This window comes from Rattus norvegicus, chromosome 7, assembly GCF_021556685.1.
Source record: "Rattus norvegicus strain SHRSP/BbbUtx chromosome 7, alternate assembly SHRSP_T2T, whole genome shotgun sequence".
Taxonomy (NCBI): domain Eukaryota; kingdom Metazoa; phylum Chordata; class Mammalia; order Rodentia; family Muridae; genus Rattus; species Rattus norvegicus.
This window is the reverse complement of record NC_141540.1, coordinates 66814559-66833059: the sequence shown is the minus strand read 5'-3', so window position 1 is coordinate 66833059 and position 18501 is coordinate 66814559. Positions and strand designations below refer to the sequence as shown.

General features: G+C 44.0%; 2 protein-coding genes across 3 annotated transcripts in view; both read left to right on the top strand.

Moving 5' to 3' along the window:
• Positions 1–8129, top strand: part of Xpot (exportin for tRNA) — a 40410-nt gene extending 32281 nt beyond the window's left edge. For both annotated transcript variants that reach the window (NM_001401047.1, XM_087557289.1), the window contains 3 exon segments: positions 369–440; positions 2632–2688; positions 5506–8129. In NM_001401047.1, the coding sequence (NP_001387976.1) occupies positions 369–440; positions 2632–2688; positions 5506–5532 (156 nt within the window). In that variant the 3' untranslated portion in view covers positions 5533–8129.
• Positions 8130–8796: 667 nt separating this feature from the next.
• Tbk1 (TANK-binding kinase 1) overlaps positions 8797–18501 on the top strand; it is a 33542-nt gene continuing 23837 nt past the window's right edge. Inside the window, 4 exon segments of the mRNA NM_001106786.1 lie at positions 8797–8836; positions 11167–11312; positions 14948–15088; positions 17346–17475. Of these exon segments, the coding sequence (NP_001100256.1) occupies positions 11226–11312; positions 14948–15088; positions 17346–17475 (358 nt within the window). The 5' untranslated portion in view covers positions 8797–8836; positions 11167–11225.

Genomic DNA, 18501 nt, shown 5'->3' with positions numbered 1-18501 from the left:
GTTTTAGCAGTACTTAGCACTAACGGTAACAAGTACTGAATACTTAGTGTTAACACCAAGAAATTTATATTTGTTGTGTATTGTGTATTATATAGCTCATTGTCTGTATATAATATATACAGATACTTACATACTTAATCAAATCTTCCAATAACCTAATTTTCCAGATGGAGAATGGGGACTTAGAGCGTTTAACTTGATTGAGTTGGCACAGAGTCAGACTTCAAATCAAGGCAGTCTGGCTCAGGCGTTTGTGTTCTTGGTCATCATGCTGTGTTCCTTTAAAACACAGACGTGTTGTTCCTGTCTCTGCTTCAGCATTGTTAGTGCCCAGAAAGCCGATGGCTCAGGTCTCTTTTCATCTGCAGGGCCCCGAATGTGTTCAGTATCTTCAGCAAGAATACCTGCCCTCCTTGCAAGTCGCTCCAGAAATAATTCAGGTACGAGCTCTCCTAAAGACCTAAAGGTTTTTTTTTGCTCATAATTTTTTATGAGCATATACTTGAAATCTCAAGAAAGCCGGGTAGCATCCAGTTTGTTTTGCCGAATGCCTGGGATCTAGGCATAGCAGTGATGCGTGTAGTAGTCTCACTAACTCCGACACACATTTAGTTTCCTGTGTTTGGTAAGGGATGGGTCACAACAATAGTAACATTGTAACTAAAACACGTTTTCTTTTTTATGTGTATGTGTTTTCATGGTACATGTACATGTATGCACACGTGTGTGGAGTCTGGAGGACACTTGAAGTGCCACCCTTAGAAAGGCTGACTGGCTGTTCGGCAGGCCCCAGGTGCATCCTCCTGTTCCACCTCCCCAGGGCATGGGCATCACAGTGGCCTGCCTGGCACCACACTTGGCACATTATTGGGTTCTGAGGGTCTGAGCAATGCCCCAACCTGATGTTATAGTCACAGTTTTCATGTCATAGAGGGTGGAGATACTTGGGAATGTTACTTGTGTGTCACTGTTTTCAAATTATGAGAGACTGGGTAATGCTACTTATGTCGTTACCTAGGACAGTACTAGATTTGGCTACTAAGTATTTAAAACTAAGTATTTTAAAAATTATGAGGTTCAATGGTTAAGAGCATTGGTTGCCCTTGCACAGAACCCAAGTTCACTTCTCAGCACCCCCACATGGGCTTATAACCACCTATAACTCCATCTCCAGAGGGTCCAGAGATGACCCAGTGCCTTCTTCTGGCCTCTAAGAGCTTGTGCACATATCTTCATGCAAGCACATATACATAAAAACATTAATTCTTTTAAAATCAAAGTTTGTTGTAGTTTCTTTTTTTTTTCTAGTCTTTTTTTTTTTTTTTTTTTTTTTGGTTCTTTTTTTCGGAGCTGGGGACCGAACCCAGGGCCTTGCGCTTCCTAGGTAAGCGCTCTACCACTGAGCTAAATCCCCAGCCCCTTTTTTTCTAGTCTTACAGCATTTTATGCATTTGAGAAAAAGACATTCAGGTCCCATGCATGCAGTGCCATCACTTAGGCGACTGGGGCGGGAGGACTCTTGGGAATCTGAGCCCGCCATAGCTCGCACAGTGAGATCTGACCCAGCCGGGCTGCAGAGAAAGTGTAGTAAAAAGTAAACAGAAGACGAAAGAAGAAATCCTATAGACCGCCAACAGTGCTTGTCCACTGTGTGCAAGAAATGACAAAGAGAGAAGGAAGGAAATAGGAAAGGGAAAACAAACAAAAAAGAACAATACAAATTCCAAGAGCTTTTGCTTGGGGTGATGTCAAGTTTTTACTGAGGTTCTGTGTTGAGATGGGGGTTAGAAAGTCACTGTATGTGGGCACTTAGAGTAGCCCATGCTTTGCTAGACAGCGTCCCACACTGCTGTGCAGGGGGACATGCAGACCGAATCTGAATGTTAGCTAGACTCAGACTCTTGTACAAAGGGGCCCACAGGGTGGTTCAGCCACCAAGCCTGAAAAACCCTCTCACATAGGTTCCCACGTGTGCTTTATTCTTCAAAAACAGTGTTTTGTGATTTGTTCAGTTTCATTGCAATAAGCAGACAGCACACAGGTATAGCTTCCCATTTTTAAGTCTTCTGTACAGTATTAATTAGGGACAGCATTCTGTTTTTACAACATTAGATAGGTCTTTTTACATAATTTACATTTTCTTCCTGTTACTAAGTTCTCTTTCCCAGGCCCTAGCAACCAGCCTGCTACTGATTCTATAACTTTGACTGCTGTAGAGGCCTCACAGAAGTAGAATTGTGTCTTTTTTGGTCTTTCTGTGACTGTTGTTTCATTTAACACAATGTCCACAAAGTTTATCTGTACTTGTTGTATATAGCAGGATTTCCTCTGTGTGTGTGTGTGTATCCTTGTAGACCCTAGAGGTCCACCTTAGGTATCATTTCTCAGGAGCCACCACCTTTGTTTTGAGACAGGGTCTCTCACTAGGACCCTGTTCAGCTAGACATGGTGCTCGTTTATGCAGGACAGCTGATGTCGTAAGACTGCTGCACATGTACTGAACATTCCTGTGCTAAGCATGTAAAGTGGTGAGGGTGTAAGTTGTGTTTATTAACCATAATGTAAAAAAAAAAAAAAATCACAGGGCTTGGATTAAATGGAGTTTTCTGTCTTCCCTTCCTTGTCACCCAGGAGTTCTGTCAAGCACTTCAGCAGCCTGATGCTAAAGTTTTTAAAAATTACCTAAAGGTAGGTATTTGGGGAATGGTCGTCTCTTTGGTAACCTTTGAGCACAAAGTTTGACTAACTCACTTACTCTGGGAATTCTTTGTTTAAGAAGATGTAATTGTAGAAGTTTTTGTGACTCCCCATGAAGTAAGCTCCTGGAAAAGATATTTACAATTAGCTATTTGCACTAATTGTCAAATTCCTGAATATATTGGTCAGTGGTCAGCCACATAGTAGTACCCTACCTGAAAGTAGAGACTTTGGAAAGTACCTCGCCACACGTGAGGCTGCTTTACACGTGGCAGACACCAGATGATGCTTTTCCCTGCTCGGGGAGCTCAGTCACAGTGCATGCGGCAGGACCAGCACTGCAGGACCAGCACTGCGCCTCAGTACCTAATACCCTTGTAAACAAACTGGGAAGCCCCGCATACTGAGCTTCTGGGGAACAGGTTACAAGTAAGTGGCTTCCTGGCTCAGGTTTGTAGGACGCTGCAATCCAGAGCTGGAGATGGGTCAGTAGGACACTTGCCTAGCATGTACAATTCCTGGGTTCAGTTACTATCGTGGCAAAGCATCCACAACTAAAGTAGATAGAGTTTAGATAGCATTTGCCTTCCTTTTGGTCACACATTGTCCCGTATTAGTTACCAGCATAAAGGGAGAACTGTTTTCTTATTGGGAGAAGCCTCCATGGGAACAGAAAGCATCAGGGAAATACGGGAGCAGGAAGACCTGGCACACTACAGGCTTGTGCTCGGGTGTGTCTGCCTGGGCACACACTGACGGGCTCCGCTTAGCTTCTCCCTGACAGTTTCCTGGTATTAGTTCCTTAATTTTTTTCCTTATATGAAACTTTAAAGTTCTTTATAAAATATAGCAGTAGAAAACTGACTCTAACGAATTGAATGTAAAGTTGGAAATGTTCAGTTTTATCTGTCCAGACACATAAACTATGGGGTAACAATCAAAAAGTAATCTTTTGTAGATAGCTATTTACATATCTTTAAACTATTTCAATGCCAATGTGTATTCTATAAGAGAATGGGTTCCTAATTCAGTCGGTTTAAAAGCAGGTGCTGGTGTTAAACATTTTTTATAAAAAATAAATTTTACATAGTGTAATATACCAGGTCTTTTCCAGAATTATTACAGTCTCCTTTTCCCACCTTAGTTTTCTTTTTTGTAAGAATTTTTTATGTAAGTATTCTATCTGCAATTACATCTCCATGCCAGAAGAGGGCATCGGATCCAATTACAGATGGTTGTGAGCCACCACATGGTTGCTGGGAATTGAACTCAGAACCTCAGGAAGAGAGAGCAGCCACTACCCATACCTGCTGAGCTTTCTCTTCGCAGTTAGCATTGTTTCTTCTGATTGGAAACAGTGTTGTGCCCATTTCCCCTTCAGAGCTGGCTGGTTACTCCTGATGCCTCCCAGCCCTTTTGGCCAGCTTCTGCTAATCTCCCTTAGTGTTCCTTCCCTTGTTCCAGCCAGGCTGATTGATCAAATCTTCCTCGTTCATTGTTCTCCAGCGCCTTCCTGGAAACATTGTTTACTAAGATGAGTTCATGCTCCTCCTCTGGGTTTTCAGTCCATGTTCTGACAGCAGATCACACTTTTTACTTCTGTGAGGATCATCTCTGCCGTTCTTCAGACCTGCTTTACCGCCTGCGCTCCTGCACTAGAAATTCCGCACGCTCTCTCAGCTTACCCTTGCAGTGTTCTGCCCTGGTTTCATTCCAGGGATGGAACAAATAGTATGGCCAGAGGCAGCATAGGGGAGGGAGAGCTCACCTAGCTTATAGGTCACAGTCCATCTTCAGGGCTGTCAGGACAGGAACTTGAAGCAAAAACCCTGGAGGAACACTGCTGCTGGCTCATCACTGACTAACGTCTAGCTGATTTTCCTACACAGTCCAAAACCACCTACCCAAGGAGTGGTGTTGCCCACAGTTGGCTGGTCCCTCTCCTCTATCAATTAAGAGTCAAGACATTGTCCCACAGACCAGCCCTCAATCAACAGGGAAGTCACTCCCTCTGTGGAGACTCCTCAGATGACAGCCCTAGGCTATGTGAACAGTAGAAGCCAACTAAGATGATGGCCCCCTTTTAGGCTTTCTTTTGCTCACACAGTGGCCATTCTTAACCCTTTTTGATTTGGGTTTCTTTTGGGACTGGATCTCTCTAGCCCAGGCTAGCTTGGAATTCAGTGTCTCTTGCTTTAGCCTCCCAATTTTGAGAATCTCAGGTGTGAGTCACCATGTCAGCTGACTGTCAGGTGACTGAGCGGCTTTCCAGGTCGTAGGAACATGCATATGGGGTAAAAGTCCTTGTCAGAGCTCACTAACTGCAAGACTGTTTCTAATGCCTGTTCAATTCACATCACTGTAGGTGGACTCCAGTGCTGGCCAGTGCCTGGCCTGACTGCTAGCCCACTTTTTGATGGTCTCAAATATTAAACTGTAAATACCTTCTAATCACCAAATACACAGCAACTCTTTTGAGGCTGAAAATTTGTCTTTATCTTTTTTTTTTCCCTCCTTTTCTTTTTTTCGGAGCTGGGGACTGAACCCAGGGCCTTGCGCTTGCTAGGCAAAAGCTCTACCACTGAGCTAAATCCCCAACCCCTTTATCTTTTGACTTTTTTTTTCTTCACTAAATTTAATTTTGCATTGTTAATTTTACCAGTAAATAGAAATCTTCCAAAAGCTATTTCCTCTGACTGCTGTCGCTCATAGCAATATTGTCTGTTAGCAGAGGGTGACTAGCATTCAAAGGCCTGGGGGAAAGCTGTCCAGTCTGACATGTGTGCTGTTTCAATGCTTGTCTTACAGGTGTTCTTCCAGAGAGCAAAGCCCTAGGACTGGTCCTCCCCGGCCCCGCCGTGATCAGGAGCTCCAGTTCATAATTTATAAAGAAGCAGTTCGTGTGTACCATTTACATTGGTCCTGTACACTGCTTCCAGCATATTGCGGTGTATGTGGGATTTTCTGTAAAATGGGTGTAATTTTTCCCTAAAGAAGGTGTGTGACAACAAGAGAGGTTGCCTGCATGCCAGTTTAAATTGTTTATGTAAAAATGCTGTTATAAGACATAGATTTATCCTAGTTCCTTAATTTTTTTCCTTATATGAAACTTTAAAGTTCTTTATAAAATACAGCAGTGGAAAACTAACAAGTTGAACGTAAGGTTGGAAATGTTCAGTTTTATGTGTGCAGACACATAAGCTATGGGGTAACAATCAAAACGTAATCTTTTGTAGATAGCCATTACATTTCTTTAAACTATTTCAATGCCAATGTATATTCTATAAGAGAATGGGTTCCTAATTCAGTCGGTTTAAAAGCAGGTGCTGGTGTTACACACTTTTTATAAAAAATAAATTTTACATAGTGAAATATACCAAGTCTTTTCCGGAATTATTACAGAGAGCCTCCTTTTCTCACCTTAGTTATTCTGATCTTCCCCCTAACGATTTGCAAATGTGATGTGGGTGCCCTGTTTCACAGACTGCCCCAGAGGGAACACAGGTCTTTTGAATGCACTAGAAACCAGCTCTGTCAGTCTGTGATAGGATCATAGAGCCCAGTGTTTTTCTATATTAGATGTCCTCAGAACACAGCACACTTGGACTTTTTGTTTGTTTGTTTTTGTCTAGAGACTGGGTCTCACTATAGAACAGCCTGCCTCCCGTGGGGGGGTGGGGTGCTGGGGAGGGCTGGGAAAGACTGGAAAGTCCAGCCACACAGCTAGAGGCATTTACATTGAAATCTGTTTCTATTGTAATCGCCCAGTGAAAGGGAAAAGGATCAGAAGTTACAGGTCATTCTCAGCCGCATAGTGAATTTGAGGTCAGCCTGGGCAGCACGAACATCTGTCTAAAAATGCAATCAGTAAAAGCCTGAACTCTGTTGCTAAGGGCATATTAGTGGTGAGGACCATCCCCAGTGCCCCAGAACAGGAGGGGACACAAGATGTCAGGAGAGATTTGCCTTCTCCTTTGGGCTGTTCCCTAAAATCTTTTTAAGTGTGTTTGTGTGTGCACATATGTGGGGGAGAATAAGAACCTTACAGGGTCTTCTACCCAGAGGGATGTCTGCCCCAGTCCCAGGTTGCAGGTGTTGACTGCGCAGGTTTGCTATGGGATCCAAATTCAGGAGCCATCTTGTTCATCGAGCACTTTGTCTGCTTGAGCCCCCACCTCCTGCCCCCTAGATTTTATTCTAAATTGTGCACACGAATCTTTTTCTGATTTTAACTCCACAAGAGATAGGATTTTCCTTCATTATAAAATGAAAGCAGTGAAGTAAACTGACAACTAGGAATCTATTTCATCTACTAAATGATGAAGATAGTGAAATATATAGTACTTCTATAAATAATGACTTTTTAAAAAAAAATAGGTAAGTGCGCCAGGTTTGGTGGCTTCTGCCTGTAGTCACAGCATTCAGAGGGGGGCGAGGCCAGTCTGGGCTAGAGTGAGACTCAGTTTCAAAAACAACAAAAAGCAAGACAAGCAAAAGTGGGCATCTCTTTGCTGTGCACTGTGGGAGATGTAATAGCATCTGCGGGCCACAGTGAGATTGTATGACGTATTGTAGTACTTAGCGGAGCACAGTTGTTAAAAGCGTGTATAATGTGGACTCTGGATCCAGATTAAGTAGGTTCAAACACCACTTAACACCGGTAACTGATTTTAGGACCTTGAGCAAGTTAAATAACTTCTTCCTGCCTTGGTTTCCCAGTCAGAAACGGAGGTGCAGGGAGGGGGGACAATGGTAGCTACCTCATAACTTGTTAAGAACCCAATGAATTAAGATACAGGTCTCAGTATTAGCTTGTATTTCTGTACTATCGAGTCCACACGTGGCTCTTTAAAGCCCTACAGTGGGTTCACATGTGTTTAGACCTGAAAAATCAGGACATGGAAATCAGAGTGTATAGATAAAGAATTTCATGTTAATGTAATCATGTCTAATAATCCTCATCTTCATTCCTTGAGATTACCCAAGTATGATCATGATCAAGAAACCGTTCCGTCATTAAGTACCTTATTTTTACAAGCAGGCACCCAAATAATTGTCTCTAGGGAATCTTATTTGTTAAGTGAGAAGACAGAGGGTTTTATGGTGCCTGAGTTAGTCCTGTGCCTAAGCAGTTGTTTCAGTCTCCATGCTTGCTAATGGTTTCACAAGTGGCTTGATTCTCTTAGAAAGTATTATGTGGTATTTTAATGTGTATCACTTCTGTGGTAAACATGTGAAGTCCTTTGGCTTAGTCATGTTTCCCCCCGTAACTTTTGAGCTGTGGGCTTTTCTGTTGGAAGAAACTTGGATGGACCTGTCATGTCATTATCAGAATTGAAATAGATTTCATTGTAAGCAGGAAGTGCATTTGCTGTTAGAACGGTTTCATTGCCTAAACTGTTTAAAATTCTAATAAAGTAACTTTCTAAGAACTCGTTGGATTGGGCTTTTTAAAATCCCCATTGTGAGTTTGATAGAAACAGGTCAGGAGTGGGCGGAGATGCAGCTTCAGCCTCTTGTCCGTTTCAGTCAAAGCCTCTGCCCTTAACCACTCGCGGCTCTCATCCTCAGGAGTAGATCTGCTCGCCCTCCGTACCCTGGAGTCTGCCTTACGTGGAAAGGGGGCTTTGGTGCTGTCGTGCTTCCGTGGAAGCAACTCCTTTGTAAGGAATACCTGCTTGAGCAGAACCTAATCATAGTTACTAGTTTAGCTCTCAAGCTGTCAAGTTCAATGCTTAAAGTTTCCAGTATTACCATTTTCAAAAACAAACTGAAAGAGCGACTTAAGGACACGGATGTCACGAACAGATACTTGCTTCATGCAACAGCCAGGCGACGTTAAAACACAGACCCGCCCCATCTCCTACTCCGCGAAAGCGATCAAGGCCAGCCCTCCGCCCACCTGTGTCCCTGGGCGTCGCCACCTTGCCGCACTCGGGCCGCCCTGCACGCTTCCATAGCTCCTCTGGTCCGCGCCGGAGACTGCAGCCTGGAGAGCTCGGCTGCCGCGGAATACGCACGCGCAGGCGCGCCCCGCCGTCGGTCACGTGCTTCGTGGCCCGGGCTGGCAAAGCCGGAAGTAGCCTGGGGCGCGAGAAGGCCCGGGAGCCGCGGGCTGTACGCGGCGGACGCTCGCTGGGTAAGAGGGGCGGGCGGAGGCCGGTGGGAGCGGACAGGGATGGAGGGGACGGGCGGGGGCGCGCCCGGAGGGTCGGGAAGGCGGCGTGCTGAGTCAGCGCGGGGCCATGGCCCGGGGAGCCTGGCAGCCTCGCGTTCGCCCGGGATGGGCCCTGGCGTCCGTCCGGGCAGAAGGGCTGCTCTGCCCGGAGTTGTCTCGCCGCTGCCACCTTTGGCCCAGCTGCCACCACCGGCAGTTTTTAAACGGACTGGCGTTCCCAAGGTTTTACTCATCCGAGGATACGGGCATGAGACGTTTTTAATGTACCCAGTGAAATGCAAATCCCCATGTCTCCCGGTTCCTCTCTGACCCGCTTGCTGCATTTATTTCCCTGATCTATTTCCCTGGTGTTTTCTGTCAGTCGTCCCAAGAGAGATTCTCCCCGAGAACTGTCAAATGCATAATCAAACCGACATTTCCCACTCTGGGACCTCTGCTATCTGTCGAATAAATGGGTGACATAGAGGTAGAGTTTGGAAATCCTGGAACTTTTGCCCGTACACCATGTCACCCAGCCTGTTTTATCCTTGGTAACTTTCGTTTTTAAACGATTAAGGAAGTAGACTGCCTACAGAATCACCAATAACTTACTTGTTGAATGCCAGATCATACACTTGTCAGAATTTGGGGAGATTTTCATAGCAAGCATCCCGTGGGTGTGCTGAGTCATGTTTTAGTCCTGAGGGGGTTCCTGGAAAAAAGTTTCAAATAATTACTATTGTGGACCCATCTTTTTATATTGGAATATAGAGAGCTTATCTTAGTGTGTTTTCAGTTACCCACTGGATACATATGAGTGCTTGGTAATACTGTCCTTTATAGTTATTTAACAGCAATGCAGCATCCGTAGGGAAGGTTTTCCACTACATAGTTCGGATTATCACCCCTTGAAGGAAACATAGTAAGGGGTAAGTGCATTTATTGTTTGTGAAAGGGGGTCTTTACTGCTTACTTCAAATAGACCGATGGATGTGCAATTCCTTATCTAAATTATGTAGGTGATAAAATTCTAAGTATAGCTAGTGTGTAAGAGATTGGTGAAACTTGGACTCTTGGCCATTTCCCTTGATCCTATCCTTGGAAGATGAGAGTTCTAAGTCACTGGAAATGGAATGTAAGCTTGTTGTGATCTGACCTTACAGCAGGCATAAAGGATGGTGTGTCTGGTCCTTGCGCCATTTATTTATGGTGCACGGCTTTCTTGTGGTAAAAAGCAAGTCTGCAGTCGGTGCATCTTAGGATTTGGTAATACATACTTGGCGTGTGTATACCCTGTCCATTTAGAAGTTAGGGAAATGACTGCTTTTTGATGTTTTTACATGTGTGTGTGTGCGTGTGTGTGAGCTCATGCATGCTGTGGCACAGATAGTCCACGTGTGTTCTGGGGACTGAATTTAGGTTGTCTGGTTTGCTCACTAAGCCATTTCACTGGCTCAGGAAACTAACCTTAAACCGAAACAGAAGAGTTACTGGCTTTTCAGGAATAGAAACTTCTGAACTTTTCTGTGACAGTTTCTCTGTAGGTGAAATTTTGCCTTCTGGGACGATCATGAAGTGATGGTTGTTTTCTGTGCTTCCCTAATTTCTTTCATTTATCTCTCAGCATGTGAGAGGCAAAGGCAGGAAGATAGCAGGTTCGAGGCCAACTTGGGCTATGAAGAGACTCTGGGTCAAAAAATATTTCTTTTTTGTAAATCAGTAATTAATCTTTCAAAGCAATTGGAGATAAATAGTCAATATTGCTTTAATGGGCAGAGAGATGATAAAGGGATGCTTCTTAGAGCTCTGAGATGTAAATGAAATTGAATATATGAAGAAAAAAGAGCCAAACATGGGGGATTAGCAGTGGCTAAGAGCTCTCGCTGCCCTCACAGAGTGTGAGCTTGAGTTCCCAGCACCCACAGCAAATGGGTCACAGCTGCCTGGACTCCAGCTCCCGGGGATCCAACTCACACCCTCCAGCACACACACACACACACACACACACACACACACACACACCAGATATACCTGTAATTCATCATTCTGGAGGCTAAGACAGAAGACTACTCTGGGTTATATGGCGAGTTGAAAGCCAGGCTGGGAAATGTGGGCAAATACTGTCTCCAGAGCATAAGGAAGGCGAGGGACTGCATGTGGTTTACTGCTGCCCTGTGGCCTTTACACTGTTGGGAACATACTGTTCACCAACACTGTTGATGCACTTCAGCCTAGCAGTAGATACTGGGTGGACCTACTTCAGGCTAACCGTGGCTGACTTTCGTTTCTTGACTGTGTTATTGCCTTAACAGCGTACATGCAAATCTCTTCTTCCCCCTTATCGTGAGGAGAAGCGCCTGACCAAGCCGAGATGCAGAGCACTTCCAACCATCTGTGGCTTTTGTCTGATATCCTAGGCCAAGGGGCTACTGCAAATGTCTTCCGAGGAAGGCATAAGGTAGGTACATGTTGTCTGTCATGCTCTCAGCCTGGTACTGTCTTCTGACAAGCACATTTAAGTCTAAGAAAAGGGATTTTATGGTTTTCGTGATTGAGATTTAGCTTGTATTGGGGCAGTTAATACATCCACCTAGTGGTGCTAGTTTCTGAGTTTACAGACCAGAGAAACATTGGAAGAGATTGAAAGTGTTTCCTACCCTCTACCGGCCTTCTTGGTGTATCATGCAGTGGAGGACGGCGTGGCCGACAGGCAGATGTAGAATTAAAGGAGCCCACAGCCGATTTGCTTCTCTAAAGTGGCACCATCCAGGATAGATTGGAGTTGAGGCTGTGTCCCAGTATGCAGCAGTCTGCAGCTGGTAGAAGTGGGGGCGGGATTAAAGGGCTGCTCCTGGCAGCATGTCAGGAACCCACAGGGTTCTGGCACATTCTGCAGTGGAGGATGAAAGAAAAGCTAGCTAGACTAGCCGGGCGGTGATGGCGCACACCTTCAATCCCAGTGCTCAGGAGGCAGAGGCAGACAGGTCTCTAAAGTGTGAGTTCCAGACCAGCCTGGCCACACAGAAGAACGCGGTCTCTAAAACCAAACCAAACCATAGTAACTAGAATAATTTAAATGAAGAAAAGATAAATGAAGATAAAATGAAGAAAGCTGGAAAAGGGGTAGAGTGGGAATGCCTGCTCCAGGTAAAATACTGACTTTTTTCCAGCACTACGAATGTGTTTTAAATGTGTTTTAGGGTGAGTTTTGTTTGGAGCCCTGTAATTCTTATTTTCAGACATAGGAATGCTGAACATTTTACCAGCAGGGTGGAGGGGAAGCACTTCTGTTTTCCCATAGCTTTGAGATTGTCACTGAGACAGCACACGTGGGTGAGGGGCTCCTTCCTCTGGGGAGAGGACATGGTTATAAGCAGCTGCGTGGCTCACAAAGCATGAATCATAAATGTCACGTGCGGCTTCTCGCAGTTTCCTCCTAGCTCCAAACCACCCCTCAGGCTCTGCAGCCCCACTCACGCTCACTTCCGCTATTCTTGGGTATTTCTTTACTAGAAATTGCTGTTCGTTTGTTTGTTTGTTTGTTTGTTTGTGCCAAGATGAGAACAACAGAACTTAGTGTTGAAACACATCTGACCTTCTGTCTTCCTGTGCTCCAAATTACCATAATGATTACTTAGTGTGGGTCAGGCACAGTGGGCCTGGAGTTGTTACATATAACTAATAAGGAAGCCCTGCACATGACAGGTTTGATTTTGGGGAAGGTCGTACATTGGAAACAAATGACAGTCAGTAATGGTAACCTGGCGACATGAGTTTAAAACGATGGCATTACTGGATAGTTTGTTTGCAGGTCCTTGTCCCCGCTTAGCTACTACTCAGTATCTATCCTTCATGTAAGTGTCTACACAGACATGGTGGATCTTCTGAGATGTTCACTGAGTGAATGTCGACTTCAAGTATTTTAGGACTGCACTAAAAGGCAGGATGTGAGGTGTGGGGCAGAGTGATGGCTCAGTAGTTAAGAATACATATTGCTGGTGCAGAGGACCTGATTCTAGGTCCCAGCACCTGTGTCACGTGGCTCACAACAGCCTCTAAGTCCAGCTCAGGGAGATCTGATGCTTCTGCCATCCACAAACACCTGCTATCAGTGGTTACACAGACAAGTACCCATGGTTAGAAACACGAAGGTTGGCTGAGAGCTGCTCAGTGTTAAGAGCACTGGCTACTTTCACAGAGGACCAGGGTTTGATAACCAGTGGCGACCCACATGCAGGCCCACAGTGGTCTGTACCCAGTTACAGAAGATCTAATGCCTTCTTCTGCCCTTCAAGAACACCCTTAAACACATAGTGCACAGACATACATACAGGCAAAATACCTGTGTACATAAAATTCACATAATAGTAAAAAATAAAGTAAAAATAAATCTCTTCCTTTTGTTGTCTAAAATAATTTGTTTAGATCATGATATTTAACATGGCTTAGGACATCATGTTCAAAACTATGCTGCCATTCAAAATATTGCTTATTTAATCTTTAAGACTTTTACTTATTAGTGGGTGGGGTGTGTGTGCAGACCTGCCGCCAGGCATACATGCTGGAGGTCGGGCAGCTTTCAAGAGTCCGCTCTCCTGTTGGTCTGGGGATTGAACCCCGTCTAGCGATAGGTTCTTCATCAAGGTGCATGGCAGTGCCTATCCCCGAGCCATCTGGCTGCGCTCCTTACCTGAGTTCTTCTGAGGTTGCCATGAGTTACTGCTGTGTGGGATGGAGTAGATGGGTGTGACAACCACAGTGAAGGTGAAGGGACACGTGACCTGTAGGGAGGTTTGCTGATCATGCAGGTCTTTACGTATATGTCATGTAACTTTGACTTATGACCTCACCGGTGTGATAACTACACCTTTCCAGAATGCATCCCCTGATTACCCTGGGTGCCTCGCCACAATGTCTTGTTTCCACTGCTTGCTCCTGTCAGAGACTTCCTATTTGAGGGATGAGATAGCTTAACAGGTCAAGTGTTACCAAGAATAACAACCTAAATTTAATCCTCAAATCACACATGGTAGAAAGAGAAAAGTGACTATTACATACTGCCCTCTGACCTCTACCCGTGTGCCCACATCCATACACACCCATGTAGTAAAATAAGTAAGTGTAATAAAAAATTTTAAGGAAAAACATTTATGTTAGACTGAGTTTGAGATAAGGAAATAGACATTTCTTTGTATTTGGTGTGACTTGGGCAATGGGGCCATTTAGAGAGGTGTCTTCAAACAGATATTGAGCGGTGGATTATTAACAACAGCAGATCCATTTTAGAAGCAAATGCTTCTATGGAGAGGAGGGAGGTGACTGACTCTGTGCAAAAGGTGAAGCACCGTACAAGGGAGAGGTCTTTTCGTGGTCCAAGAACCGGCTCTGTGGAAGTTCACCCTGAGAAATAAGGGAGACTGAGGCCGAATGCAAACCTTGAGGGGGAGCTTGCTGGTCCCAGGGATTAAAAGGAAGTGTGTGAGCCTGGAAGAGCTTAGAGCGAGGTAGAGCTTTTCATGCTAAAAAGCCGTTAGTTGTGTGTTGTGATCCTGTGGGTGATCATCTACTCAGTCCCCTGTGACCTACAGTGGCATGATCTAACCAGGAAGTCCACTCTGACGTACATTCTCAGAGTCCTCCTTACAGACACACACATTAGCACAGCTAATGAGAAAACGTGCCAAAAATTGAATTGCATTACGTTGATAACATTGATAAAAATGTTTGTAGGTGGAGTATAATTTTCTATCTCTTTGTTCGTATTGTGAATGTTTGGCTCTGAGAAATTGGAGTTTCAGTTTTTCTCCAAGAGAGATTTTCTCCAAGAGAGGTAGAGAGCTGCTACCTTCTGTGACCTGTATGACTATCTTTGCCACTAGTATTTTCATTTGTAAGTTCTGCTTGTAGTGTGAGTGACTGTGACCTTTGGGGAATTCGTTCTTTACCATTGGTAGGTCTGGGGGCTTGGTCGAGGGATAAATACATAAAAATTATTTATGTGTGAGAGGGTATACTTGGTCTGAGGGAGCGTGTGCACTGAGAGGATACAGGCCGCCAGCATGCCATCACTGACTTCTTCTCTTTGACTTTCAGAAAACTGGTGATCTCTATGCTGTCAAAGTATTTAATAACATAAGCTTCCTTCGCCCAGTGGATGTTCAAATGAGAGAATTTGAAGTGTTAAAAAAGCTCAATCACAAAAACATTGTCAAATTATTTGCTATTGAAGAAGAGGTAAGTACTCAGGCATGCCATTGTGTTGTGCAGGTCCTACTCAGAAGACAGGGCCTAGCAAAGGGGTTGCAAACACCATAGGATTTATGGCTCCAGTAACCAAGTGTTCTATCCACAACATTCTCTAATGGAGAGAGAATAGAAACAAAGTATAAGAAAGAGAGAGGTGTACAGTTTAGTTAATTGTATCCAGGCACCTTTAACCCCAGCACTTGTGAGACAGAGGCAAGTGGATCTCTGAGTTCCAGGACAGCCAGGGCTACACAGAGAAACCCTGTCTCAAAAAACAAATAAACAAATCAGTTACTTGTATCATTTATACAAAAAAGGAAAAGAAAAACTAACTGAAGTAAAATTCACATACTCACAGAAAGGACAAGGGCTAGAGAATGTTCAGCACTGAGGAGAACTTGCTGTTCTTCCAGAGGACTGGGTTCAGTTCCCACACCAGGCCCCTCAAAACAACCTGTAACCCCAGCTTCAGGAGACTCCAGATACTTGGGTGCTCAAACACACATACACCTAAATAAAGAATAAAATATTTTACAACAGAACAAAAAGACAGTGATAGAAAACTTTGTAAATGAGTAAAACTCATAGTAATTTAGAGATTAAAAATCTTAGTTATAAAGGTATTAATTTAAGGGGAAATGGCAAAAATTAAGTGTACTATTAGGAAAAATATTCTAGAAATAGTGAAGTAGGGGCTGGGGATTTAGCTCAGTGGTAGAGCGCTTACCTAGGAAGCGCAAGGCCCTGGGTTCGGTCCCCAGCTCCGAAAAAAAGAACCAAAAAAAAAAAAAAAAAAAAATTCCACAAGAAGTGATTCACAAGCTGTTCCTGTAGAGGATCAGGTATGATTCCCAGCACCCATGTGGCAGCTCCCAACTCCAGTCCCTTTACCCTCTGCTGACTTGTGTAGACATCAGGCACACATGATGCACAAAACTGACAGAAAAGAAAGTCAGACCTGAAAAACAAATGCTGTGTACCCATGACATGCTTCGCCTCCTGGGAAACGGTGAGATGGGACTGGGACATTATTCTGGGATGATGGGATGATATGTATTTCCCAGTGTTCCGGTCATCATCATGCATTATACAAAGCAGATTTTTCTTTGTTTTATATTATTTCTCTTTTATGACTACTGAACAAAGAAAATAAAATACATTATATAGTATTTGGGGGCTGGGTTAAACCTTTTTTTTAAGGACCAAAAGTCAAAAGTTGAAACTAGATTTTTACATTAAAAATTGCAGGTTCTGAAATTGGTATGTATCAGGTGACCACTCTATATTATGTAGTTTGATGAGAGTCCTTCTTCCTTATAAAGCTCTTATATTGTGAAGCATTTTGATTAGCTGAGATGGACGTGAACAAGCTTCTCAACTGTTCTGCCATCTAGTTTGATCTCTTATTTTCCTCACATTGGTTTTTACTGTGCGTTACTGGTGCAGGTTTGGTTTTATTTTGAGTCATGTGTACACGTGTGTGTGTGTTACTGGTGCAGGTGTCCTTGCCAGCCAACTGGAAGAGGCCACTGGGTCCTCTGCAGTGGACATTGTAGGCAGTTGGGAGCTGCCTGACACAGGGATGCAAACTCAACTGCGACCTTCTGGAAGAGTAGGCCATGCTCCTAACACTGAGCCCCTCTCCAGTTCACTCATTGCTTTTTAAGGCTAGGACTCCATTTCTTGAAGTAAAAGTACTTATTGTAAGAAGGAGATTTGTCCTAAGTGGGTTGTTATGCAGAAAGCCTAAATGATTTGAATAAAAATAATAAGCCATGGTCTCGTGGTTGAGATTTAGCTAGTCTTCACTGGCTTTCCTTCCACACAGACAGCTCTGGTTTCTAGGGATATGACCTATCTGTATATGAAGATTTATGTTTTATTTGTGTGTGTATGCTCATGTGCGTTCTAGTGCCTGGGGAGAACAAGAGTGACGGAGCCCTAGAGCTGGAGTTATGTGAGCCACCCTGTGTGGTGCTGGCACCTGAGCCCAAGGCCTCTGGAAGAGCAGCCAATGCGCATAAGAGAGCCCCTCCAGCCCCTCAGCTCTATTTAATAGAAGTCTGGAAGCCATTATTTACAAAAGCATAGCATTTCCCAGTCCCAGTGAAAGATTCACAGTGACTTGTCATTGTAGCATGCCCTGCACTTGAGTGAGGTCAGGTAGCCAGCACCGCCTGAGTCAGCTTTGGTCTGTCGGGTTTCCTGTTGATTCTCAATTAGTGCCCTTTTTTTTTTTTTCCAGACAACAACAAGACATAAAGTACTTATCATGGAGTTCTGTCCCTGTGGGAGTTTATACACTGTGTTAGAGGAGCCATCCAATGCCTATGGACTGCCAGAATCAGAGTTTTTAATTGTTTTACGAGATGTGGGTATGTTTATATGGTTTTCTATGTATGTTTGCTTATATGGTTTCATACACACATTATTTAAAGATACAGAATGAGAAAATAGTTTCCTACATTCAAAACAAAAAGCTTTTTTTCAATGTTTTATTAGAAACTACACTAAAAGCACAAGTGCCTAAAAGAAAACTTAGATAAATTGGATTTTGTCAGCATTGAAAACTTACTTCAGGGCTGAGACAGGGCTAAGCAGTGAAAGCCCCCTCTGAATCCCAGCACCCACAGGGCAGCTCACAGCCATCGCACGTCAGTTCTGGGAGGCCATGGTCTTTTCTGGCCTCCACAGGCACTAGGCATTTAGTATACAGATATTTATGTGGGCAAAATACACATAAAATAAATGAAAAATTTTAAACCACAACTTACTTGAGATGATAACTGAGAAGAGAGCCCATAGAGCAGAAAGTGTTTACAGATTACACTCCAGCACTCGGAAGGTAGACACAGAATTCTAGTTTGGTTTTGTTGCTCTGTTAAACACCATGACCAAGAGCACTGGGCAGGGGGAGGGTAGCCTTGGCTTAAGTTTCCTGATCACTGGCCTCATTGAGGGAATCCCCAGCAGGAACCGAGACAGACTAGAGGAACACTCTTGATCCCTCTCTCAGGCTGGTTTTCAGTTACTTCTCCTACGGCTCCAGGGCGGCATTGCCACAGTGGACTAGGCCCTTCCACATCGCTCAGTAAGCAAGATACCACAGATATGGCTAAAGGTCAGTCTGATGGAGGCTAAAGGTCAGTCTGATGGAGGCCTGTACCGACTGAGACTCCCTCTTCCTGAAACTTGACTCTAATTTGTGTCAAGTTGACAAGAACTCACCACACATACATACATACATACAAAAAAAAAAAGTTCCTTAATTGAAAAGTAAAAAATGAAATCTTGGCACATGCTAAAATGAGGGTGAATCCTAAAAGGATAGAAAGTGAAAGAAGCAGGAGACAAAAAAATCAGTATTGCACACACCATTCGCAGTGCAGTTAGTAGGGAGG